At 44.7% G+C, this 22,966-nt stretch overlaps 1 protein-coding gene across 1 annotated transcript in view; it reads right to left on the reverse strand.

The window, feature by feature from the left end:
* LOC142182788 (solute carrier family 2, facilitated glucose transporter member 9-like) overlaps positions 1 to 2,658 on the reverse strand; it is a 29,780-nt gene extending 27,122 nt beyond the window's left edge. The window contains exon 1 of the mRNA XM_075257529.1: positions 2,556 to 2,658. Within this exon, the coding sequence (XP_075113630.1) occupies positions 2,556 to 2,600 (45 nt within the window). The 5' untranslated portion in view covers positions 2,601 to 2,658. The remainder of the gene's footprint in view (positions 1 to 2,555) is intronic.
* Positions 2,659 to 22,966: the final 20,308 nt, after the last annotated feature.

Here is a 22,966-nt window from a genome sequence, read left to right on the forward strand (position 1 = left end):
TTCTATCATGTGTGAGCACAGCCTTAGTTTGTCCGTTATATTACAATGTAAGTTAATAATCACGTGTTGCAAAAAGAAACCTGCAGCAGATTGTTATTGTAATAGAAAAAACATTTACAATGATTTCTATGGGGTGCGCTGATATTGTGATGCTTTGACTCCTTGTCATGATGTCAGCGCGCCCCATATGACTGCGGAGGTCCAAACACAGATCTCAGCGGCGATCACTGGGCTGATGTTGGACAACACACAAAACGACTCATTTGCCTATGGATTAAACATTTACTCAGTTGCACATTGACACAAACAAGTGTGTTCACTAGGTTACTAACCTAAGGAGTTTAGAAGAAATTTTGATGGTGGTAGACCCCTTTAAAGAGGACCTTTCACCGCCTCTACCAATTTTAGTTTTTAGCATCACCTAATAGGTTCTGCTCCGCTGAAACTGGCACAATTGGAATTTTTTCTGTAGACCCCACCAATTCCTGAGCAATCAGTGCAGGTAGTTTTGGTGCTTGATGTGTTACTTAAGCTCTGTACTAGCTGGACAGTGTCAGGTAGGAGGACGTGACTCAGAGCTCCAGTCAGAGGCAGTCACAGCTACTAGCTTGTAAGCAATAGCTTGAGGGGGTCTCAGCTGTCGGACCCCGACAGATCTAATATTGGTGACCTATTGTGAACATAAACCATCCATGGCCAAAGCACGTCAGAAATAGAACCTGTCCCATGTTATGCAGCCTGGATTGTCGGCCCGCACACAGATCTATGTAATACACGGTCGTGTGCATTGGCCCACAAGTTGATGGGTCAGTGTACTATCCGGGAAAAACCTCGGATAGCACATTGAACTAACACACGGTCATGCAAGGGGCCTTAAACTGGCTCTCAGCGGAGCACTACATACAAATGTGTCCAGTCTCGGCAGTGCTCTGTGAGCTAAATACATCAGCAGCAAGTGCATAAATCTGTTTGGTATTTTTGCTACAATGTATCCATTCAGAGTCACAGAGCGTTGTCTAGACTGGATACAATTGTATCTACTTAGCTTTATCTGGCTGAGGGTAAGCTAAGCATGTTCTCATTTCTTGAAGGCAAATATCTTAAAAGCAATGAAGATTGCAGAATTCGGCAGAACTTTTGAAGTTCTTGGCCTGCGAGTTGCTTACTCCGGGGTTAGGAGTGCGCTCTTTACACATCACATGCATGGCATTACAGAATAACATGATGTACTATAGCACTGACAACATCCACGTGCTGCGAGTAATTGCTTTAGAAACTTCATCTGGAGATTAGGAAAGGATTACAACCAACTTCTTGTGCATTCATACGTGGCTTATATAGCTAGCTACTTATTGTATATTCAGGATTTGTTATATACAGACTAGATACTCACAGGGATGGATTTTCTTGCTATGGGAAACTGAACTGCTCAGCTCATTTTAGCTGGTAGATGTGAAAGATACTTTTGGGCTATGTTCAGATTTAGAGATGCGGTACAGCTTCAGGGTCCCTGCACATGGACTGCTCTGGTCTATATATTGGCCATATTGTCCAGACTGCACTATGTCCAGAGACCATGATACTGTGTTAGTAACCCCACTTTCAAACAACCTAACTTCAGCTAGATTGACGGGCCTGTAAAGTACACCGGGAGAAAGACCCCCACTGTTATCTATGCTGCAAGGAGTCCCTGCACCCCAGAGGACAGTATTTGGCTGGGATGCAGGGACTCTTAGCAGAATAGACAACTGTACTACTAGGGGTCCCTCTCCTAGCGTACCTTTCAGGTCCTTAAATCCGGCCAACACAAAGACCAAATTTCACGGCTGAAACTCGTACATGTGAATGGTACAGTAATCCCACAGAGAGGGGGAAGGAAAAAAAAAGCAGAAATAAAAGCAATGTGTTTTTTTCTGCAGTTTTTTACTGTTTTTTTCTATGTGCAAATCCTGCACATGTCAATATACCATTAATTACTAAAATGCAACATGAGACATTTCTGGGTTCACACGATGCGCTTTTTCAGTGCAGTTTTTTATAACCATGCATACTGCTTTTAGCAAAAAAATGCATGGTATAAATGCAGTCTTACTCCAGGGGAGGCATTTAGCAGGTGCAGACGATTTCACCGATGCTTTGCTTGGATTGTGGTTTTAGCTTCCTTTTAGTTAAATGATAGCAAATGTCATCCTATAAGATTGCAGTGCTGCATGGCATATATTCCTATGGGGTCTTGAGAAAACGTATGTGCGCATGTGGGGGATAGAATGCAACAATTGTTTTGCAACGACTACAAATCACAATTCCCCCACTGTAAGGTTTTATTACCATTATGTTTTTATGAGATATTGCAATGAAGATTTGGCAGTGCAACAAAATTGCACCAGGTAGCCCCGACCTAAAGCACTAGAGTCATATGCAATAGAAAAACACAAGCTACTATTACTATAGAATCCTATTACACAGCATTGGAATGTGAGCCAGTGTGATACATTGGAAATAATAGGTCCATTCTACTGGCACTATATAATCTCCGCAGCTTTAGGAGGACTTACCCCAGCTATATGCTTTGTACCGAAGGCTTTCTTGTGGTTATCCATTTAGAATGAAGAAGTTGTCGCTTACTTGGAAGTTACTTTTTGGAAATGAAAAAAAAAAAACAACTTTCAGATAACGTTGCAAATTCCCCCAAAAATAAAATAAAAAATTGATGTTCCTAAATGCACATGTGCTGGTGAATGAGGCTGCCCATAGAATAGCATTCGCCTCCTCTTTAATAAGCGGTCTTCATCAGATTGGGACGCTGTGGGGCCGGCAGGTCTCACATGATTTGGCTTTTTTTTTTTCTCAAGAGGAAATGGGAATCAATTTGTCAGGCTGAAGTTTTTTCTCTCTGCTTTTACACTGGAGGCTGCGAAGTTACATGCAGGGAGGGTCACATGCCAGGGGTCTGATGTGGTTACTCCGCACTCATAGTAAGAGATGATCCAAGAGAAGGAAACGGATTGTGGATCTGATCACCTAAAAAAAAAAAGTAGCCGTAATCACAAAAGTGAACGTGTGTATACGACTTAGGGCTCATTCACACAACATGTCAAAATGTAACTCACATAAGAATGTGGATGTTTTATTTTTTACAATTTTTTTTGTTTTCTGAATTGCACATTAGATAACAATATTTTTGATAACTGAGAGACGTACATACGTTGGAATTTATTCTCTAGCCCCCACCTTTCCTGAGCAATCAGTGCTTTGTTGGTGGTGGCTATAGTAACTAGACTCTCTAATATCAAGGCAGGAGTAGACAAGGGAGCGTGTTTCTGAGCTCTTACGCTGCCTCTGGTTGGAGCTCTGACTCACGCCTCTTTGCCTGCTCTTGACAGTACAGAGTCTCAGCATATTGGTCATCCAAATAACAGCACTGATTGCTCAGGAATGGTGGGGGCTGGAGGAAAAATTCCAGCTGTACTGGAATAGGTGGTGCAGAATATATGTGGCTGTTTATGTGAAAAGGGCCCACACTGTCGATATGGAGTTCTTGGTATCATTGTAACGGATATGGTGTAACATTGTCCGAAACAGCAAAAAAATTTTTATTGAAAGCACAATTGACATATTTTTAAATAAAATTTTTGCATAAAACAAAATTGTGATTTTTTTACCCAAATATGTTTTGGACTATTTTCTCTATAATTAGTATCGACGATCTGGGCCCTTTTCACGTAAACAGCCACATATTTCAGGATGTAAAGAAGCCTGTTACCAGGTCTATAAAGCACAATGACATATATCATCTGATCGATGCTGTCACTCTGAGCATTTTGGTATTTTACTTATCCAAATATATTCAGCCATTCCAAAGGTATAAGTCCTTTTAGGGTTGATGCTAGTTAGGGTCTACTAGCCAAGTGGGTGGTTATTATTATTTTTTTTATTATACTTACTTATATAGCGCCATCATATTCCGCAGCGCTTTACAGACATTGACAGTCACTGTCCCATATAGGGCTCACAATCTACATTCCCTATCAGTATGTCTTTGATGTGTGGGAGGAAACCTGAGTACCCGGAGGAAACCCACGCAAACATGGGGAGAACATACAAACTCCTTGCAGATGTTGTCCAGGACTCCAGCGCTGCAAGGCTGCAGTGCTAACCACTGAGCCACCGTGCTGCCCTATGACTTTTCTGGGGTCTCTGTATGTCATGCAGTGTTACCACGCACTTGGTTAGTATACCCTAATGTGCAGCAACACTAAGACGGCATATATCTTTGGATCGGCTGACAAAACACAGAAATCCTCAGGATGATAGTGAAAATGGTCAAGCATGGGCTATTCTATTCTGTGACTTCTGAAGTTATGGAAACCGTATAGCTGGTAAGGGCATTGATCCTGTACCTGCTCGTGTTTTGTGTCTGACCTTCTGGCTCCATTATCTGCCCCCGTCTCTGCCTACCGATTCTGCCATTTTGCTCTTCACGACCCCTTCTTGCCTCCTGGACTTCTCTCCGTTGATACCGATTTTGTACCACGCTGATCTCACATTGCCAAACTGGACTGTCGACTATTCTCTTGCCTGATCTTCCTGTACTGTGCTGACCTGCCTATACTGACCGGACCGATGACCATCTGATCTACTCTGCCATCTTGCCTGCCAGCGGCTGCTACTGCTCTCCTGCTTCAATGGACATCTACAGGTCTTCTGTCAGCTCCAACCCAGTTCTGGTGAGTAGTTCTAACTTTTTGCTCCAGCTGTGCTGTGCCTCGCAATGGCTGATAACTTTGGCTGGCCAAGTCCATCCCCACCATTAGGGGCTCTGTTGAACTCCTGTGGAGGCCGGGCTCGGCGCTTTAGTGGGGCGCAGTGTGCTCAGGGCTGTTTTTGACCATAGTTCTCACCTGTTTCTGGACTTTGCTTGTCCACGTTCTGACCTGTGTTTGCTCTTAACATCCTGCCTACATAATGCAGAGGAACTAGAGATGGGCAAACGTCTAAAGATTCGTTTTGGGTTCGGGTGGCTTGGGTCCCTGACTTGTTTCTCTGAGTCGAACAAGTTCAGTACAAAACAGAAGTGAAATTATTATACTTTGAGTTCTTTCGAGACCCCCCAAAATAACCATTCATATCGACCTTTCCCTCTTTGCAATGTCCAGCGTTCTCTCTCAGTCTTCTTAGTAGCATCATGACTTGAGCTTGCCCATGTGACTACTATGGCCCAATCACAGACCTCAGAAGTGATCCTGTGGGCATCACATAACCAGGAGAGTGCCGGACACAAGGAGGCCCGTAATAGGTGAGGGAAGGGAAGATTGTTTTTCACTTCCCCTGAGCCTCCACCTGTTATAGTATGGGGTCTGAAGAGCATAAAAGCAATTTACATTTGGCAAATCCAAAAAATCTTTGTGTTTGCCCCCAACCTGGCTTGTTCGTCGATGCCTACCTAAGATACGCTGTCCACGGCTCCATAGTGCAGAGGCATATTCATCAGAAACCCTATATGCATGAAGGCACCTATATAAAGGGCTTCCGCTTTATAGCCACTTGCATTCATTTATTTCTGAGGCGAGCGGATCTTTAGTGAAAGTGTTAGACATCTGCGAGCGTTTGAGGAAATCCGTGGTATGGTTCTTACAGTAAATGAAGGACAATAAAGATAAAGCGCTGTATTCGGGATGCATATAGCAGACTGGTGAAGAGTTGGATGGGGAGCAGTATCAGGTAATTACACAACATACAAGCATGTCATGACTCCGACGGCTGCAATTACGTTGATACTTTTCCCTGTTTCGAGGCCGTTCATCAGGGATTCATTGAGGATTCAGAGTTAAGTACATGTCGTCAATTTCCTTCCATTCCAGGCAGCGGAGAAGAGACATCATGTACAGACACCTGTCATTGGGAAACGTCACAGGCAGACGCGCTGGAACGGCACTTCAAGGAGACATTTTTAACCCTTTATGACTGGAACTATTTTGAGCCTTAATAACCGGAACATTATTAGTCTTGCTGGTCAAACAGCCATAACGGGTTTTTTTATTTTTTTTCTTAGGTTATTAAATTGATTTTTATGTCTTCTCATGAAATATAGGGCTTTCTTTTCACACACATCATTTTTTAAGAAATATTGGGACTTTGGAAGTGTTTTATTATTTGTCACACTCTGAAGTTTAAACCGAACGATTTCTTTAATCAAGTTAAAAAAATTCTAACAAAAACTGTATTTTTATTTTGTGGCATCTACTAGAGTTTATTTTGATACATAATGTATTGAATTGCATTGTGGACATTATACAGATCCTGGGAGGAGAGGAGGCGTCTGGGTCTGTCCTGATACACTGAGAGTCTGGTAAGACTGTATTGCGCTATTTTTGTTTATTTGTGTGGTTGGTAGTAAGCCACATGTACAGTTAGTACTTTATTGTTTAGTTAGTGCTCGGACGAGCAGGGTTTTGTTTATGGTTGTATTTTACTTTGCTTATTTTGTACCTGATGCAAGGTTTATTTACTTTACTGTTTTTTTTCTAAATAAACCTGTATGCTGCAGATTTTGTGTCCCTGTCTCTGACTGGTTGGTTCTGCACCATTGCTGCTACCGAGCTACCTTCCCTGCACACACACACATATATATATATGTATATTGTCTCTTTTTAATGTAAAAATTTCTTACGTTTTAATTTACTATTTATGCTTCATTTACCCTAAACCTAAAAACTTAGCAATTTAAAAATTTCAATGACGGTATTTTCTGGCGTATAAAACGACCCTCAACTTTTCCAGTTAAAATATAGAGTTTGGGATATACTCGCCGTATAAGACTACCCCTCTTCTGTGGGGTACTTATTCTTAATGCACACTTACCCCTTGGCATATTCGTTAATGCCAGCTGTCTGACTGACTAGGGTGTCGACCAATGTGCGCTGGACGTGGGCAGCTGGGCTGTTTGCTTGGTACCGCCCTTTCCCTATTTAAGGAGCTAGATTCATCAGCCCGCTACCCTAATGCCCTTCTAGATCCTGATTGCTGTGTGTGTGAATGGGTTGCAGCCTGAACAATCTTTAGTTGGCCTAAGCTAGAATTGCCCCTGAATCAGTAAAGCTATTGTTAGTTGGTAGTAACATACAAGTGATGAAAAAAGTTAATTATGACTAAGGGGCAACATGGAAACGCGTAAGATACCTTTTCAATTAGCACTTTTTGTATGTTTTTCCTTACTTTTTTCATCACTTGTATGTTACTATCGATTTTGATGAAGATTAAATAAAGCTGTATACATAGAAGATTTGTGGAGTTGCGACCTTCCTTTCCTTGTTTCTACAATATATCTGCGCTTTTCAAGTCCCAAAGTCCAGTCCCGCACCCCGAATTACTTCCGTATGAGATGTGGTAAGCTGATATTAACCATTTTTTCATATATTTTTTGTATTGTTAGTTGGGCAGTAAGCTGCCTTGTTCTGAGTTCATTGGTAGCACACACTGGGTACTGGTCTTTGTCTAGTCAGAGGTCCTGACTAAGCTGACTAGTTTGTAGTAATGGCTGCACAGGCCTCCTCTGTGATTTAACAGAGCACATCCGAGTGGGCTGGCAGTGACGCTAACTGCCAGACCTTGCTTACATCAGGATGTTCCTGTGGTTCAGAGCCCAGTAGGGCTCTGCAGGGTTTTTATTTATTAGTATTTTTTTAATAACCCTGCTGACCATATCAGTATGCGGCCACTTTGTCTGGAAAATTGCAACTGTACAGACATTCAGCATACCGGAAAAATAATTTATAGGTAAACCAATTTTGGACACAGGGATACCTAATGTATATGTGTATCACAGTAATTTTCTAGGGATTTTGAACTTTTTTATTTTTCTTCTTTTTAACTATTTTATTAGCCCCCCACTAGGGGGCTCGAACCTGCAAACATTTGACTGCAAATCCCATTGACTGCAATACAAGTGTATTCCAGTCTATGGGATTTTCTGTACATTACTATTGGGGCTGGTCATAGATCAGCCGCAATAGTAATATTGCTATGACAGGCCTGGCAGCCTCCAGTAGGCCCCTGACTGACATAGGAACAGGTCGGTCCCTGTGACCTCGCCGCGCAGGAGCCGGCCTGCAATTTTAGAGGTATGGGGCCGGTGTGGACCAGCCCCGGGTGCTATTTTGAAACTTTGGGGGTAGACACTTCGAAGTAATAATGTCCGCGATCAGAATGGACTCTAGCTCCGGTGTCTCCACTATACATTACTGCAAAGACCCGATTGCTATGGAGACCGATCTGTAGCAGAGCGGTCGCCATTATCCTTACATACCCGGCATCCACTGTAATAGCACGGTAGATGCAGGGGAGAGATAGTGCTGCCCGAACAGACGCCAGGGCTGCAGCATCACTCCACTCCTGCCGCTATTGGAAGCCAGCAGGAGCATGGTGATGTTGAGATGTTATGATCCCACTCCTCCTCTGCCAAAACAGTTGACATTTAATTATCGTATATCCAGCGTATAAGACAACCCCTGACTTTTGAGAAGATTTTCAGGGATTAAAAAGTTGACTTATACGCCGGAAAAATACGGTATTTTAACACTTATTATTACTGCTCAGCATCAGCGCCGCACCTCCCATGAGGCGACCTGAAGCGACCGCTTCAGGCGGCGCTATGTCAGGGCCCCAGGGAGGGCGGCATTTTTTCTTATCTAAGCCAGTCAAGGAGGGGGGGGGGGGGCGTTTTTCTGTCGTTCGCCTCGGGCGGCGAAAGGGGCAGGTTCACCCCTGCTCAGCATACTGCAACAACATTTATACATGTATATATATTTAGTCGTATCTGAAATTGTACATTCATTGTAGCCAGGAAACTCAGGACAGGAACAGGGGAGAATTTTTGTGTTGCCGAAATTGAAGGTTGTCATTGCAAACCGCAGTAATAATTGACATGCTTATAATATTTACTATTACTAAGACGTAAAAATACAGCAGATTTATTCTGGGTGATAAATCTCTTGTATCTTTAGACTGTCTAGTCTGAGTGTATACCAGCTATTGGTATAACCAGAATTTAAGCCACAATTTTGGCACAGATGGGGCACATATTGTTGCATCTTAATCCACTCCCCCTTGTCTAGCTAAACAGAAAAATAAACTAAATTAGATGCACCAATCAAACAATCTATAAATGTTGTTCAGGGTACTAGGAGAGCTGGGTGAGTTGCGATGGACACCCTATTTTAGATTTAGATTCTACAAAAGTCGAGTGGCAACACTTGTGGGGAGCTGTTTGTTTAGGATTTAGCCATGCCATTCAGGAATTTTGGAAAGTAATAGTGTCCTTTTACGTTATGACTAGAGATGAGCGAGTACTGTTGGGATCAGCCGATCCGATCTATCTATGGAGCGTGCTGCTCCATAGAAATGAATGGATGCACCTGGTACTTCCGCTTTGATGGTGGCCGGCCGCTTAACCCTCCACCTGCCGGCTACGTACATTCATTTCTATGCGAGAGTGCTGTTCGGATCGGCTGATCCGAACAGTACTTGCTCATCTATAGTTATGACGAGATTATAATAGGGGGCGCTGTTGCATTGTGTTCATGATAAGAATGCGCTGTTGGTAGTGAAGAACCATCCAGAGTATTACAATAAGATCTCATCAAATTGTCTCCAAAATAAAAGTATGACCCCTTATTTACTGACTTAAGTGTCGCCGCTTCTGGATGATCACAAGCAAAGTGTCTCTGATACTAGGTTTAAACAACCTGAAAAATAAAAATTTAGACGGGTTTTCCAATATTGTAAAAACATGGCTACCATTCTTCCAGAAACAAAGCTCTCTTTGTCATGTTTGGTATTGCAACTCTAATGTAGTAACTGAAACCGAGCTGCAATACCAGGCACAACCCATGGACAGCATTGGCGCTGATTTTGATACAATGCAGCCAAGTTTCTCTAAACCTAAACAATGCTCAGACTAAGCTCTGACAAAGGTGTCCCTTTAAGCGATCTCAGTGATGTGTGCTACCGTTACCATATGATGGCCAGCATGGGGCAGCCTGTGCATCACTGAAGACCATGCTTCTGGAGGTTGCCTTCCGACTTATAAGAGCCTACCTGGCAGCCATTTTGAAAAATTGACCAATAGGAACTTAAGGAATTTGCATAATTTCCCAGAAGCCTTTGCCGGAACTCTCTCTCTAAGCTTATTGAATGGTGGAAAGAATAACACGTTTTCACAACGGTTGTGATAAGTGAAACTGAGCTGCTGTACTAAGTACCACCCATAGACCGGAGTGGTGCTGTGTGTTTGCAGCCATGTTTCTCTAAACCTAAACAACCACCTTAAAGATCTCTTTAAAGATCTGTAGGTGATCTGTGCTACCATTACCAGCCGAGAGCTAAGTGATGGCCAACCAGCATTGATCCCGGCAGTCGGTGATCTCTGCTACCGTTACCAGCTGAGTGAGGGCCAGCTAGAATCATAGGGCATCGTGCCTCTTCAGCCTACTTTCTAACAAGGACTGCCTACCTGGCAGCCATTTTGAAAAATTGACCAATGGGAAGGTGAGAATTTGCATAATTACCCAGAATCCTTTGCTGGAACTCTCCCTAAGCTGAACATTGAAAATAATAAATCAAATGAAGCAAAATCCAAGAAAATGGCTAAAAAACTGGTCTGTGCAGTTGATGGGCGGAGCCTCCTGATTCGGTCCTCTCCCGGCAGGGTCGCCGGGTCAGGATTTCAGCAGCTGAAATTTTGAGCAAAAAAAAAAAGTCGGGGATACATTTGAATAACACGTACCTTGTTTTCATGGTCTTTGTTCTTTACTATAATATTCTGAGAAACAGCCGAGACGGTGTAGACCGGCAGGTGCCACTGCCCACACTCAGTCACCACACTTAGCAGCAGCCCAAGGCCACTACTAGCAGGCAGACATTTTTTTGATTGAAAATAGCTTTTATTCACAATCAGTCCTCAAGCAAAGTATTACAAAGTACTGCGACGCAGCGCATATGATACACCACATACAATACTTGCATAATAAATAAATACAATCCCATACCTCATGAAGCAGGGCTCCAGGAAGAAATCTCCACTAGTGCTCCACCTCGCCCCACCCCATACCAGTATTTCCTAGCCCCACAGCATGCATGCAATCAACAACAAAATATCTGACATGTGGAGGAGGGGGGGAAGGAGAGTACACAGGCCCGAAGCTTTATTGAAGAACACACAAACATGAGAGAGGCAAACAATTCCTATTCTAACTTAAACAATAGCTCTGCCAGAGCACCCAAGCTAGTGTAGGGGAGGGAGAGAGGGAAGACTGGCTTAGGGCTCTGTCAGGGCAACCACACCAAATACACAATCCTGCAAAATCAAAGGCACAAAATGGAGGAAACAATCAGAAGAAAAAGTCTTTAGTCTTCTTCCTCTTCGCCTCTCAAGCTGTCCAAGATGGAGTAGTCCCGGAGTAGACTATGGATGAGCCTGCAGCAGTCCTGAAAGGTGACTTATTCCCTCCTGAGAACAAGCCTGTTTCTGGCGAACCAGATAGCGTCCTTGAAGCAGTTCAAGATGCGCTAGGCCTTTTCACAGTCAGTCTCTCTTTGGATCCCTGGGAACAGTCCATAAAAAACCAAATGGTAAGAAAGGTTGCTCCTGGGGACAGAGTCCTGCAAATCGTCCTCCAGGGCATCCAACAGACCCTGAGCAAACGGACAGGCCCAGAAAAGATGGTGGGTGGTCTCCTCCTTGAAGGGACATCTGGGACAGTAGCGCGTCTTGCTCAGGTTGGGGGCATGCATGAACAACCTCACCGCCAATCCTCCCTGCACGGCCATCCACGACATGTCTTTGTGCCCATTGGTCAGCTGGGCCGAAGAGATGTTCTTCCAAACGACCTCCGCGGTTCCAACCGGCAGCCCTGGGATCTCCTCCATGGTGTCCTTAGCTCGGATGAGCTTGTGGACCGTCTTGGGTTTCCAAAGGTCAGGCTTGAGCCCCTCCAGCTGGTGCTCCCTCATGAACCGGGTGACGTCTCCGTAGTACCAGGGGATGATCCAGTTGTAAGGGACGGAGCTGTTCCACTTGTCCCATCCCAGGCAACGCCACAGGGGTAACAGGAACAAATGGGACATGGCTCGGCCTGCCGACTCCTTTCCGGTCATCAGGGTTCTGCGGACACAATCACAAACAAAGGTTAGTCTCAACAGAGTGGGGATGTCGGGGACACCCTTACCTCCTTTGGACGGATCCTTGTACATGACGGCCCGCTTCACCCTGTCCATCTTCGAGCCCCAGATGAAGTGGAAGACGATCCTGTAGATGGCTTTGACCACGGTGTTGAGAGGTGGCCAGGCCTGCGCGGTGTACTGGAGCACAGGCAGGATCTCATTCCGCAGGACCAGCGTCTTCCCTTCCAGCAAAAGCTGTCTGAGGCTCCACAATCCAATCCTCTGGTTGCACTTTGCCAAACGCTCGTTCCAGGACTTCAGAGCCGCTCCCTCCTTTCCAAACCAGACTCCCAGGATCTTGATGAAATCCGGTTGCACTGTGAAAGGAAGGGGAGAGGAGGTAGCCAGCTGCCAATCTCCAAAGAGCATGACCTCTGACTTCCCGCAGTTAACTTTTGCCCCCAAAGCCCGGCCGAACTTCTCGCAGGTCTGGACGAGCGCTGAGACCGATGATCTGTCGGAACAGAAGACGGTGACGTCGTCCATGTACAGCGAGCACTTGACCACGTGGTTCCCAGGTCCCAGTGCGGTGATCCCTCTAATCCCTGCATTCTGCTGGATAGACTCCGCGAAGAGTTCTATAACACAAACAAAAAGAAGGGGTGAAAGAGGACAGCCTTGTCTGTCTGACCCCAGAGAGAACCGGAAAGGAGTCAGTCTTCCAGCCGTTCACCAACACCGAGCTGTGGATGTCAAAGTACATTAGGCTGACATACTTACAGAACCCCGCACCCAGACTGAGTCTGCGGAGAGCCTTAGCCATGAAGGCGTGAGAGACACGATCGAAGGCCTTCTCTTGGTCAAGGCTGACCAGGGCCGAATGTGCACAGCGGTCTCCAATATAGTGCAATGTACCTCTCACCATGGCCAGGCTATCCGCAATCCTACGGCCAGGAATGCCGCAGGTTTGGTCGGGGTGGATGATCCTGGCGGTGACAGCCTTCAGTCGAGTCGCCAACACCTTTGCCAAGATCTTGTAGTCCACGTTGAGGAGAGAGATGGGTCGCCAATTCTTCAGCTCGCACCTGTCCCCCTTCCGCTTGTACAGGATCGTGACCATTCCTTCCCTCAGCAACGGCGGCATAGCACCCCCCACCACTATCTCCTTGTACAGGTCCTTCAGGTCTGGGCATTTGAGGTCGCCCTGCGCTACATAGAGCTCCGCTGGGAGACCATCACTGCCCGGGGTCCTTCCGGTCCGTCAGAGGGGCATCGAGAACCTCGGCACCTGCAGGATCAAGAATGTTAGTGATACCTGACAGGAACTCCTCGGCTGCGTGGTCTGTGGGCCTCTGGGAGTAGAGGTCACGGTAGTAGTCGTGGACGACTCCCATCACTTCCTGCTTCCCCCGTCGGATGTTGCCGTCCGCATCCTTCATCTCTGTCACAGGCGTGTGGCCGGCGTGGAGTTTCCTGAAAAAGAACGAGTTACACTTCTCACCCTTCTCCAGCGTCTCCACCTTGGAACGGAAGATGACGTGCTGAGCCTCCTCCTCAAAGTGCCTTTTCAGACCCCTCTTGGCCTCGGCGAGCATGTCCCTGACGTCCCAGCCGCAGCGTTCGAGGTCCATCAGTGAGTTGAGCTGGCGCTGCATCCCCTTGAGGTCCCTCTTGCGCTGTGACGCCTGCTGGCGCCCCTTCGCCTGGAAGAAATGACGGATTTGAACTTTAACATATTCCCACCACTCTGAGACAGTCCTGAAAAAGAAGCGGTCGTTACGCCAAAACAAGTACGCATCTATAAGCTCCTCCAGCGAACCCTCATTTTCCAGCAGAGTGCAATTCAACTTCCAGGAACCTGGGCCAGGAGGAAAACCGTGGCCCAAAGTACCCTCAAAGAGAATGCTTCTGGGGTCAGAGAAGAAGCAGGGGATCATAGAGTGCCTTATCTGGGTGATCGATCGAGAGGTGAACAAAAAGTCAATTCTGGAGCGCTGCAAGCCATCCGGGCGGCACCAGGTATAATTAACTGATGCCGGCCCCATGGAACCCACAGCGTCCCGAAGAGAGGCTTCGGACACCATCTCGATCAGTAGCTTTGACGTCACGTCCAACTTCGCGGATGTCGAGGGCTATAGGGGTTAATGCTCATTGCCTAGGGGCTTTAGGGGTTAATGCTCGTTGTATAAGGGCTAGACCAGGGGTAGGGAACCTTCGGCTCTCCAGCTGTTGTGAAACTACAACCCCCAGCATGCTCCATTCACTTCCACTGAGTACCAAGAACAGCAGAGCAAGTATGCATGCTGGGAGTTGTAGTTTTGCAACAGCTGGAGAGCCGTACGTTCCCTACCCCTGGGCTAGACCTAGGTCCAAAGGGTGTACTGGGCTCTTATGCTCATTGCTTAGGGGTTTCTTTACTTACCTGTAGCAACAACACCAATAGGTAAGAGACTAACTACATATCATCACCAAGAGTGTTTATAATTACTACACTACACGGTGTCTCTCCCATTTTATCTTTTTACCTGTAGCAATGTCAGTGAAGTTCTCTTTCATCCACTTCATTACACGGCCTGGATCGCTTCTCTGGATCTTCTGTCCTGCCCTGTGAAAAGAGGACTCACTGGAGCACACAGCAGAATCAGCTCCGACACTGTCCAATGCTAATTGGACAGTGTCAGACTGACGTAGCTCTTGTCTTTATAGTCAGAAACGCCCTTCTGACTGTAACGGCTTAATTAACATACAGAGCGCCAGAATTAACGGGGCTCAGAGCTCCAAAACGAGGAGGACTACAGACATAGTTCAAAGTGCACCAGAGTCTGTGCAGCAGCACCTATAACATAGAACAGCTGCACGGGCTTGAAGTGGTGAAAGGTCCTCTTTAAGTTCCTTAACTTTGCTCCTGTCCATGTTCAGGCAAATCTCAAACATTTTCACAATTCTTGTAATAAATGGAATGGAGCTGCAATATCAGGCACAAGCCATGGACAGGAGTGGCACTGTTTTTTGAAGTATGCAACCATGTTTCTCTAAACCTAAACAACCCTTTAAAGATCTATCAATGCTCAGACTAAGCTCTGCCAAAGGTGTCCCTTTAAGTGATCTCAGTGATGTGTGCTACCATTACCATATGATGGCCAGCATGGGGCAGCCTGTGCATCACTGAAGACCATGCTTCTGGAGGTTGCCTTCCGACTTATAAGAGCCTACCTGGCAGCCATTTTGAAAAATTGACCAATAGGAACTTAAGGAATTTGCATAATTTCCCAGAAGCCTTTGCCGGAACTCTCTCTCTAAGCTTATTGAATGGTGGAAAGAATAACACGTTTTCACGATGGTTGCAATGATGGAAACCGAGCTGCTGACTAAGTACCACACCCATAGACCGGAGTGGTGCTGTGTGTTTGCAGCCATGTTTCTCTAAACCTAAACAGCCACCTTAAAGATCACTTTAAAGATCTGTCGGTGCTCTGGCAAACGGTGATCTGTGCTACCATTACCAGCCGAGAGCTAAGTGGTGGCCAGCCAGCATTGATCCCGGCAGTCGGTGATCTCTGCTACCGTTACCAGCTGAGTGAGGGCCAGCTAGAATAATAGGGCATCGTGCCTCTTCAGCCTACCTTCTACCATGGACCGCCTAACTGGCAGCCATTTTGAAAAATTGACCAATAGGAAGGTGAGAATTTGCATAATTACCCAGAATCCTTTGCTGGAACTCTCCCTAAACTTAATGAATGTTGAAAATAATAAATCAAATGAAGCAAAATCCGAGAAAATGGCTAAAAAACTGGTCTGTGCAGTTGATGGGCGGAGCCTCCTGATTCGGTCCTCTCCCGGCAGGGTCGCCGGGTCATGAGTTCAGCAGCTGAAAATTTGAGCAAAAAAAAAGTTTGAATAACACGTAGTTTGTTTTCATGGTCTTTGTTCTGAGGAACAGCCGAGACGGTGTAGACCGGCAGGTGCCACTGCCCACACTCAGTCACCACACTTAGCAGCAGCCCAAGGCCACTACTAGCAGGCAGACATGGAGCGGTCCGCGCTGACCCCAACGCTGAGTGCACAACGCACTCTAAATGTTAAAGGGGGACCGCGACCTCACAGGGACAACCTCAGAGCAACATTCATTGAACTTAAGGAGAGTGAACTTAACTCAAGCAGTGCATTATGGGAATTTATGTAAATCTAAAGGGCTTCTATTATAATTTTACTACTGAGGAGGAGCCTCACATAAGTCCTCCCAGGTCGTCTCACCACTTATAGTGCACCATGGAGCAAGGACCAATGACTCCATCAGCCTTCTTGTGCTTAAGTTCCTTAACTTTGCTCCTGTCCATGTTCAGGCAAATCTCAAACATTTTCACAATTCTTGTAATAGATGGAATGGAGCTGCAATATCAGGCACAAGCCATGGACAGGAGTGGCACTGTTTTTTGAAGTATGCAACCATGTTTCTCTAAACCTAAACAACCCTTTAACCTCTTCAAGACAGAGCCTAAAAGTACCTAAATGACCAGGCCTCATTTTTCAAATCTGACATGTGTCAGTTTATGTGGTAATAACTTTGAGATGCATTAACTTATCATGGTGATTCTGAGATTGTTTTCTCGTGACACATTGTACATCGTGTCAGTGGTACATTTTGGTCAATATGTTTTGTCTTTTATTATGAAAAAATAGGAAATTTGGTGAAAATTTTGAAAAAAATGCAGTTTTCAAACTTTGAAATTGCATGCCTTTCATGTAGAATGTCATACTACCCAAACTACTTCATAAATTTAATTTACCATATCTCTGCTTTATATTGGCATCAAACTTTAATTGCCCTTTCATTTTTTTCAGATGTTATAAGGCTTAAAAGTCAAGCAGTAATTTTCCAAATTTGTAAGAATCTTTCCAACACACATTTTTCAAGGGACCAGTTCAGTTCTGAAGGGGTCTTGAAAGGCCTCTCTAATAGAAACCCCCATAAATCACCCCATTCTAAAAACTACACTCCTGGAAGAATTCATAACTGCATTTAGGAAGTTTCTTAACCCTTTCAGCATTTCACGGCAATTAAAACAAAATAGAGGTCAAATTTACAATTTAAATTTTTTTTCACTAATATATTCATTTAACCCTAGAATTTACACATTCACAACGTGTTAAAGGAGAAAACACATTCTAAATTCTATTAAGCAATTTCCCCCAAGCATGAAACCGTCCCATGTGAGAAAGTTAAATGATGTATGGGCACACTGTAGGGTCCAAAACAGAAGGAGCGCTATTGGGATTTTGGAGGGCAGATTTTGCTGGAATCTGTTTCAGGCACCATGTCGCATTTGCAGAGCCCCTGAAGTGCCAGAACAGTGGAAACCCCCCCCCAAATGACACCATTTTGAAAACTAGACCCCTCAAGGAATGTATCCAGGGGTATAGTGAGCACTTTGACCCTACGGGTGTTTCACAGATTTTTTTTTACCATTGAGACATGAAAATTTAAAATTATTTTTTTTCTGATATAATGTCACTTTAGCCCCCAATTTTCCATCTTCAAAAGGGGGTAAAGGAGAAATTGCAACCCACATTTTGCTACACAATTTGTACTGAATGCAACAATACCCCATATGTTCTGGTATACTGATATACGGACACATGGCAGCACTCAGAACGGAAAGAGCGCTAATTGGGTTTTGGAGGCCAGATTTTGCTGGAATCATGATCAAGCACCATGTCCCATTTGCAGTGCCCTCAAGGTGCCCAAATAGTAGAAACCTCCAAATTGTGACCCCATTTTAGAAACTAGACCCCGTGAGTTATTCATTGAGGGGTATAATGAATATTTTGACTCCATAGGTTTTGAAAAAATTTGCGTCAAACAAAAAAAATTCATATTTTTTACACAAAAGTGTCATTTTAAAGGCAGTTTTTTTCCCCATAATGCATGAAAATGAAGAGAAACACCCCAAAATAGATTACCCCATTTCTCCTGTGTTCAAAAATGTACACTTTGTGGCCTTAATCCTATGTACGGACACACGTTAGGGCCCAAAAAGAAGGGAGCACCAACTGGATTTCAAAGACATAATTTTTGCTTCTAAATGTTTCAGGCCCATTGCGCATTCAAACAAGATTTGAGTTACCAAAACAATTGAAAACCCCCATAAATGACCCCATTTTATAAAGTAGACCCCTTAAGGTATTCATTGAGGGGTACAATGAGCATTTTGACCCTATAGCCATTTCACAGATTTTACTAACCTTGGGATGTGTAGGTTAAAAATTACTAAAATGTCCCTTTATCTCCAAAGTTTTTATTTTCACAAGGGGTTAAAAGAGAAAAAGCCCCCCGCAGTTTGTTACACAATTTCTCCTGAACACGGCAATACCCCATATGTGGCCATAATCTGCAGTATGGGTACTTGGTGGGGCTCAGAATGGAAAGAGCGCTATTTGGGTTTTGGAGAGCAGGGTTTGCTGGAATAGTTTTCAGGGGCCATGTCGCATTTGTTGAGCCCCTAATGTATCAATACAATAGAAACCCCTCAAAAGTGACCCCATTTTAAAAACTACACCCATCAAAAAATGTATCAAGGCGTATTATCATTTTGAGCCTAAAAATTCTTCCCAAAAATTAACGTACAAAATGAAAATTGAAATTTTTAAAGAAATCAGCCATTTCGGCGCCCAATACATTGCACCCACTTTGTGTTGTCAGAGACCTGCACTCCTAAAACTATTAAGGAGCCATCCTGAGGGGCAAAAAATTATATATGTGGGTGTAAACTGCTACTTGGGCACAGAGCAGGGCTCAGAAGGGAAGGAGCACTGCGCTTTTTAGCTTTTGGGGTGCAGATTTAGAGGAACCCTCTGGGCGCCATGTTGTTTTTGTAGAGCCCTGGAGGCAACAGTAAACTGGAATTCCCCAAGAAGTGACCCCATTTTGTAAGGGCATTTTTTGGGTCTCTGCAAATATGATATGGTGTCCAAACACCAACAATCTAAATCTGCACTCCAAATGTACATATCGCTCCTTCACATCTGTGCCCTGCTGTGTACCCAAATGGCGGTTTATGCCCACATGTATGACACTGGTGTACCCCGGATAACGTACGTAATGCCATATGTGGGTAGAATCAGCTGTTTGGGCACAGCCGGGCACAGAAGGGAAGGAGCGCTATTTTGGTTTTTGGAGCACAGTTTGGTTTTAGGACACCATGCCACTTTTGCAAAGCCCCTGAATTGCCAATAAAGTGGAATCCGCAGACATGTCACCGCATTTTGGACACTACCCCACTGATGGGATTTATCCCGGGCACAACAGCTTTTAGAGCGTTCATCTCTGATACAAGTCGGGCACAAAATATTAGGCACTGAAATGACGGATTCCTGGAAAAAATTATTTTTACCTTTCACAAGCAGCTTCGTATTCATTTATGGATAATAAGTTATAGCAACACTTGGGGGTTAAAAATGCTCTCTGTACCCCTGGATAAATCCTTCAGGGGTGTAGTTTCCAAAATAAGGTCTCATATCAGGGGATTCCACTTTACGGGCATTTCAGCTCTGCAAAAGTGTCGTGGAATCCAAAACCGCCCGTGCTCCAAAAACCAAACAACCCTTCTGTGTCCGGCTGTGCCCCTATATCAGTTTATACCCACATATGGCATTGCGTACGGTATCCCGGGTACACCAGTGTCATACATGTGTCATAAACTGCAGTTTGGGCACACAGCAGGGCTCAGAAGGGAAGGAGCGCAATGCGGCTTTTGGAGTACAGATTCAGATGTTTGGTATCTGGACGCCATGTCATGTTTGTAGAGCCTGTAAGGTACCAGAAAAGTGGATTCCCCAAAGGAGTGAGCGCAGTTTGAAAACTGCACCCCTCAAAGAATTTATCAGGGGGTGTAGTGAGTATTAGTATCCCGGACGTGACTGCACAGCGGATGGCGAAGAGGGAATATATAAGCTGTGCGGAGTACATTGCAGACACCAAATTCCCTACTATGTCCCAGGAGCTCCTATAATTGGGGGAGTCACTCTGCGGGTCACTTTGGGGGTCACCTCTGGTGTCTTTTCGCTCATAAGCTGTAAATCTGGGGTGTCCCCTGATTTACGCTCGCACAGCTTATATATTCCCTTCCTGACGCAGCCAGTTGTGTTCTAATGATTTGGTGATTTGTTTTGTTTTTTTGTCTTCACATTGTGAGATGCTATAATTTCTATATTTTCCTGGTGACGCACCCATATAAGGGCTTGTTTGTGGGATGAGATGCATTTTGTAATTACACCATTTTTGGGTGCCTACAATTTATTGAATACATTTTATTAACTCTTTTTTTGCTGGATTTAAAAAAAAAATAAAATCAATTCTGGCATTGCGTTTTACCTTTTTAATTTTTCGCCATGCAGCGTACAGTATAAGTAATATGTGACCTTTATTCTGCTGGTCAGTACGGTTACAGCATGCAGTGTACAGTATAAGTAACATGTAGCCTTTATTCTGTGGGTCGGTACGGTTACAGCATGCAGTGTACAGTATAAGTAACATGTAGCCTTTATTCTGTGGGTCGGTACGGTTACGGCGATACCTCATTTATATTTTTTTATGCGATACTAATTCTGCAGAACAAAAACACATTTGGGGACAAAATCAGTGATTTTTGCATCGCCATCTTCTGAGAGGCGTAACATTTTTATTTTTCGGTTGACAGTGTTGTTTGAGGGCTTAGTTTTTGCGGGACAACCTGTGCTTTTTATTGGCACTGTTGTGGGGTGATTATGACTTTTTGATCACTTTTTATAGCATTTTTTTTTTTAGGTGAGATGGCGAAAAATCACTACTTCCGATGGGTTTTTTCCATTTTTTTTTCCCGACGTTCACCATGTACATTAAATATTATTTCAGTTTTATTGTACAGATTGTTACGGACGCGGCGGTACCAGATATGCATTGTTTTTATTAATTTTTAGGTTTTTTTATATAATTCATTTTCTATTGAACAAAAATGAATTTTTGGGGCTTTATAACTTTATTAATTTTTTTCAAACACTTTATTATTTATTTTTCACTTTTTTTATGTGTCTCTTTTAGGACACTTGATTCTGCAATGATTTCATTGCTGAATCAATCAGGCTGGAGACACAGGCTGCACGTGTCTCCAGTCTGTAACAGGAAGCCAAGCGATGTAGACGCATCGCTTGGCTTTCTTAGTACCTGGCAGGGTCAACCAGGTAACGAGGGGCTCATGCACTCTGGGGTCACTGGTTAGACCCCAGGGTGCATGTTTTACATATCGGCACCCCCCGATCTCCCCGCAGGGGGTGCCGATAACATCGCAGAACCACTTCAGTGCCGTGATCATGTTTGATCACGGAACTGAAGGGGTTAAACTCCGATCGGACACCAGCTCCAATCGGAGTACATCGGGCACAGTGTTAGCTATAACATATAGCTAACACCTGCTCACGATGCCGCCCGCAGGACCATTTACCTGCGGGCGGCATCTCATGTCAGGGAAAGTTTGTTACTGCAACAAACTTTCCCTGACATGGCTGCTACATGATCGGGACCTGAATCTATTAGGTCCCGATCATGTCTCCGTGGACCCCAGCAGCTATTAGCGCTAGGTCCATGGAGCTCCGGACCCTCGGGGAGACCCGATCCCCATTTTAAAAGGGTCAGTTTATAAACGTCGGCGCGGCACAGAGCCCAAGCTGCGCCGACGTTTATATACAGTCAGCCTTCGTGAAGCGGTTAAAGATCTGTCAATGCTCAGACTAAGCTCTGACAAAGGTGTCCCTTTAAGTGATCTCAGTGATGTGTGCCGCCATTACCATATGATGGCCAGCATGGGGCAGCCTGTGCAACACTGAAGACCATGCTTCTGGAGGTTGCCTTCCGACTTATAAGAGCCTACCTGGCAGCCATTTTGAAAAATTGACCAATAGGAACTTAAGGAATTTGCATAATTTCCCAGAAGCCTTTGCCGGAACTCTCTCTCTAAGCTTATTGAATGGTGGAAAGAATAACACGTTTTCACGATGGTTGCAATGGTGGAAACTGAGCTGCTGTACTAAGTACCACACCCATAGACCGGAGTGGTGCTGTGTGTTTGCAGCCATGTTTCTCTAAACCGCCACCTTAAAGATCACTTTAAAGATCTGTAGGTGATCTGTGCTACCATTACCAGCCGAGAGCTAAGTGGTGGCCAGCCAGCATTGATCCCGGCAGTCGGTGATCTCTGCTACCGTTACCAGCTGAGTGAGGGCCAGCTAGAATCATAGGGCATCGTGCCTCTTCAGCCTACCTTCTAACATGTACCGCATACATGGCAGCCATTTTGAAAAATTGACCAATAGGAAGGTGAGAATTTGCATAATTACCCAGAATCCTTTGCTGGAACTCTCCCTAAGCTTAATGAACGTTGAAAATAATAAATCAAATGAAGCCAAATCCGAGAAAATGGCTAAAAAACTGGTATGTGCAGTTGATGGGCGGAGCCTCCTGATTCGGTCCTCTCCCGGCAGGGTCGCCGTGTCATGAGTTCAGGAGCTGAAAATTTGAGCAAAAAAAAAAAAAAAAACGTTAAATACACATTTGAATAACACATAGTTTGTTTTCATGGTCTTTGTTCTTTACTATAATATTCTGAGGAACAGCCGAGACGGTGTAGACCGGCAGGTGCCACTGCCCACACTCAGTCACCACACTTAGCAGCAGCCCAAGGCCGCTACTAGCAGGCAGACATGGAGCGGTCCGCGCTGACCCCAACGCTGAGTGCACAACGCACTCTAAATGTAAAAGGGGGACCGCGACCTCACA

The sequence above is a fragment of the Leptodactylus fuscus genome, chromosome 10 (assembly GCF_031893055.1).
Source record: "Leptodactylus fuscus isolate aLepFus1 chromosome 10, aLepFus1.hap2, whole genome shotgun sequence".
NCBI classification, from domain to species: domain Eukaryota; kingdom Metazoa; phylum Chordata; class Amphibia; order Anura; family Leptodactylidae; genus Leptodactylus; species Leptodactylus fuscus.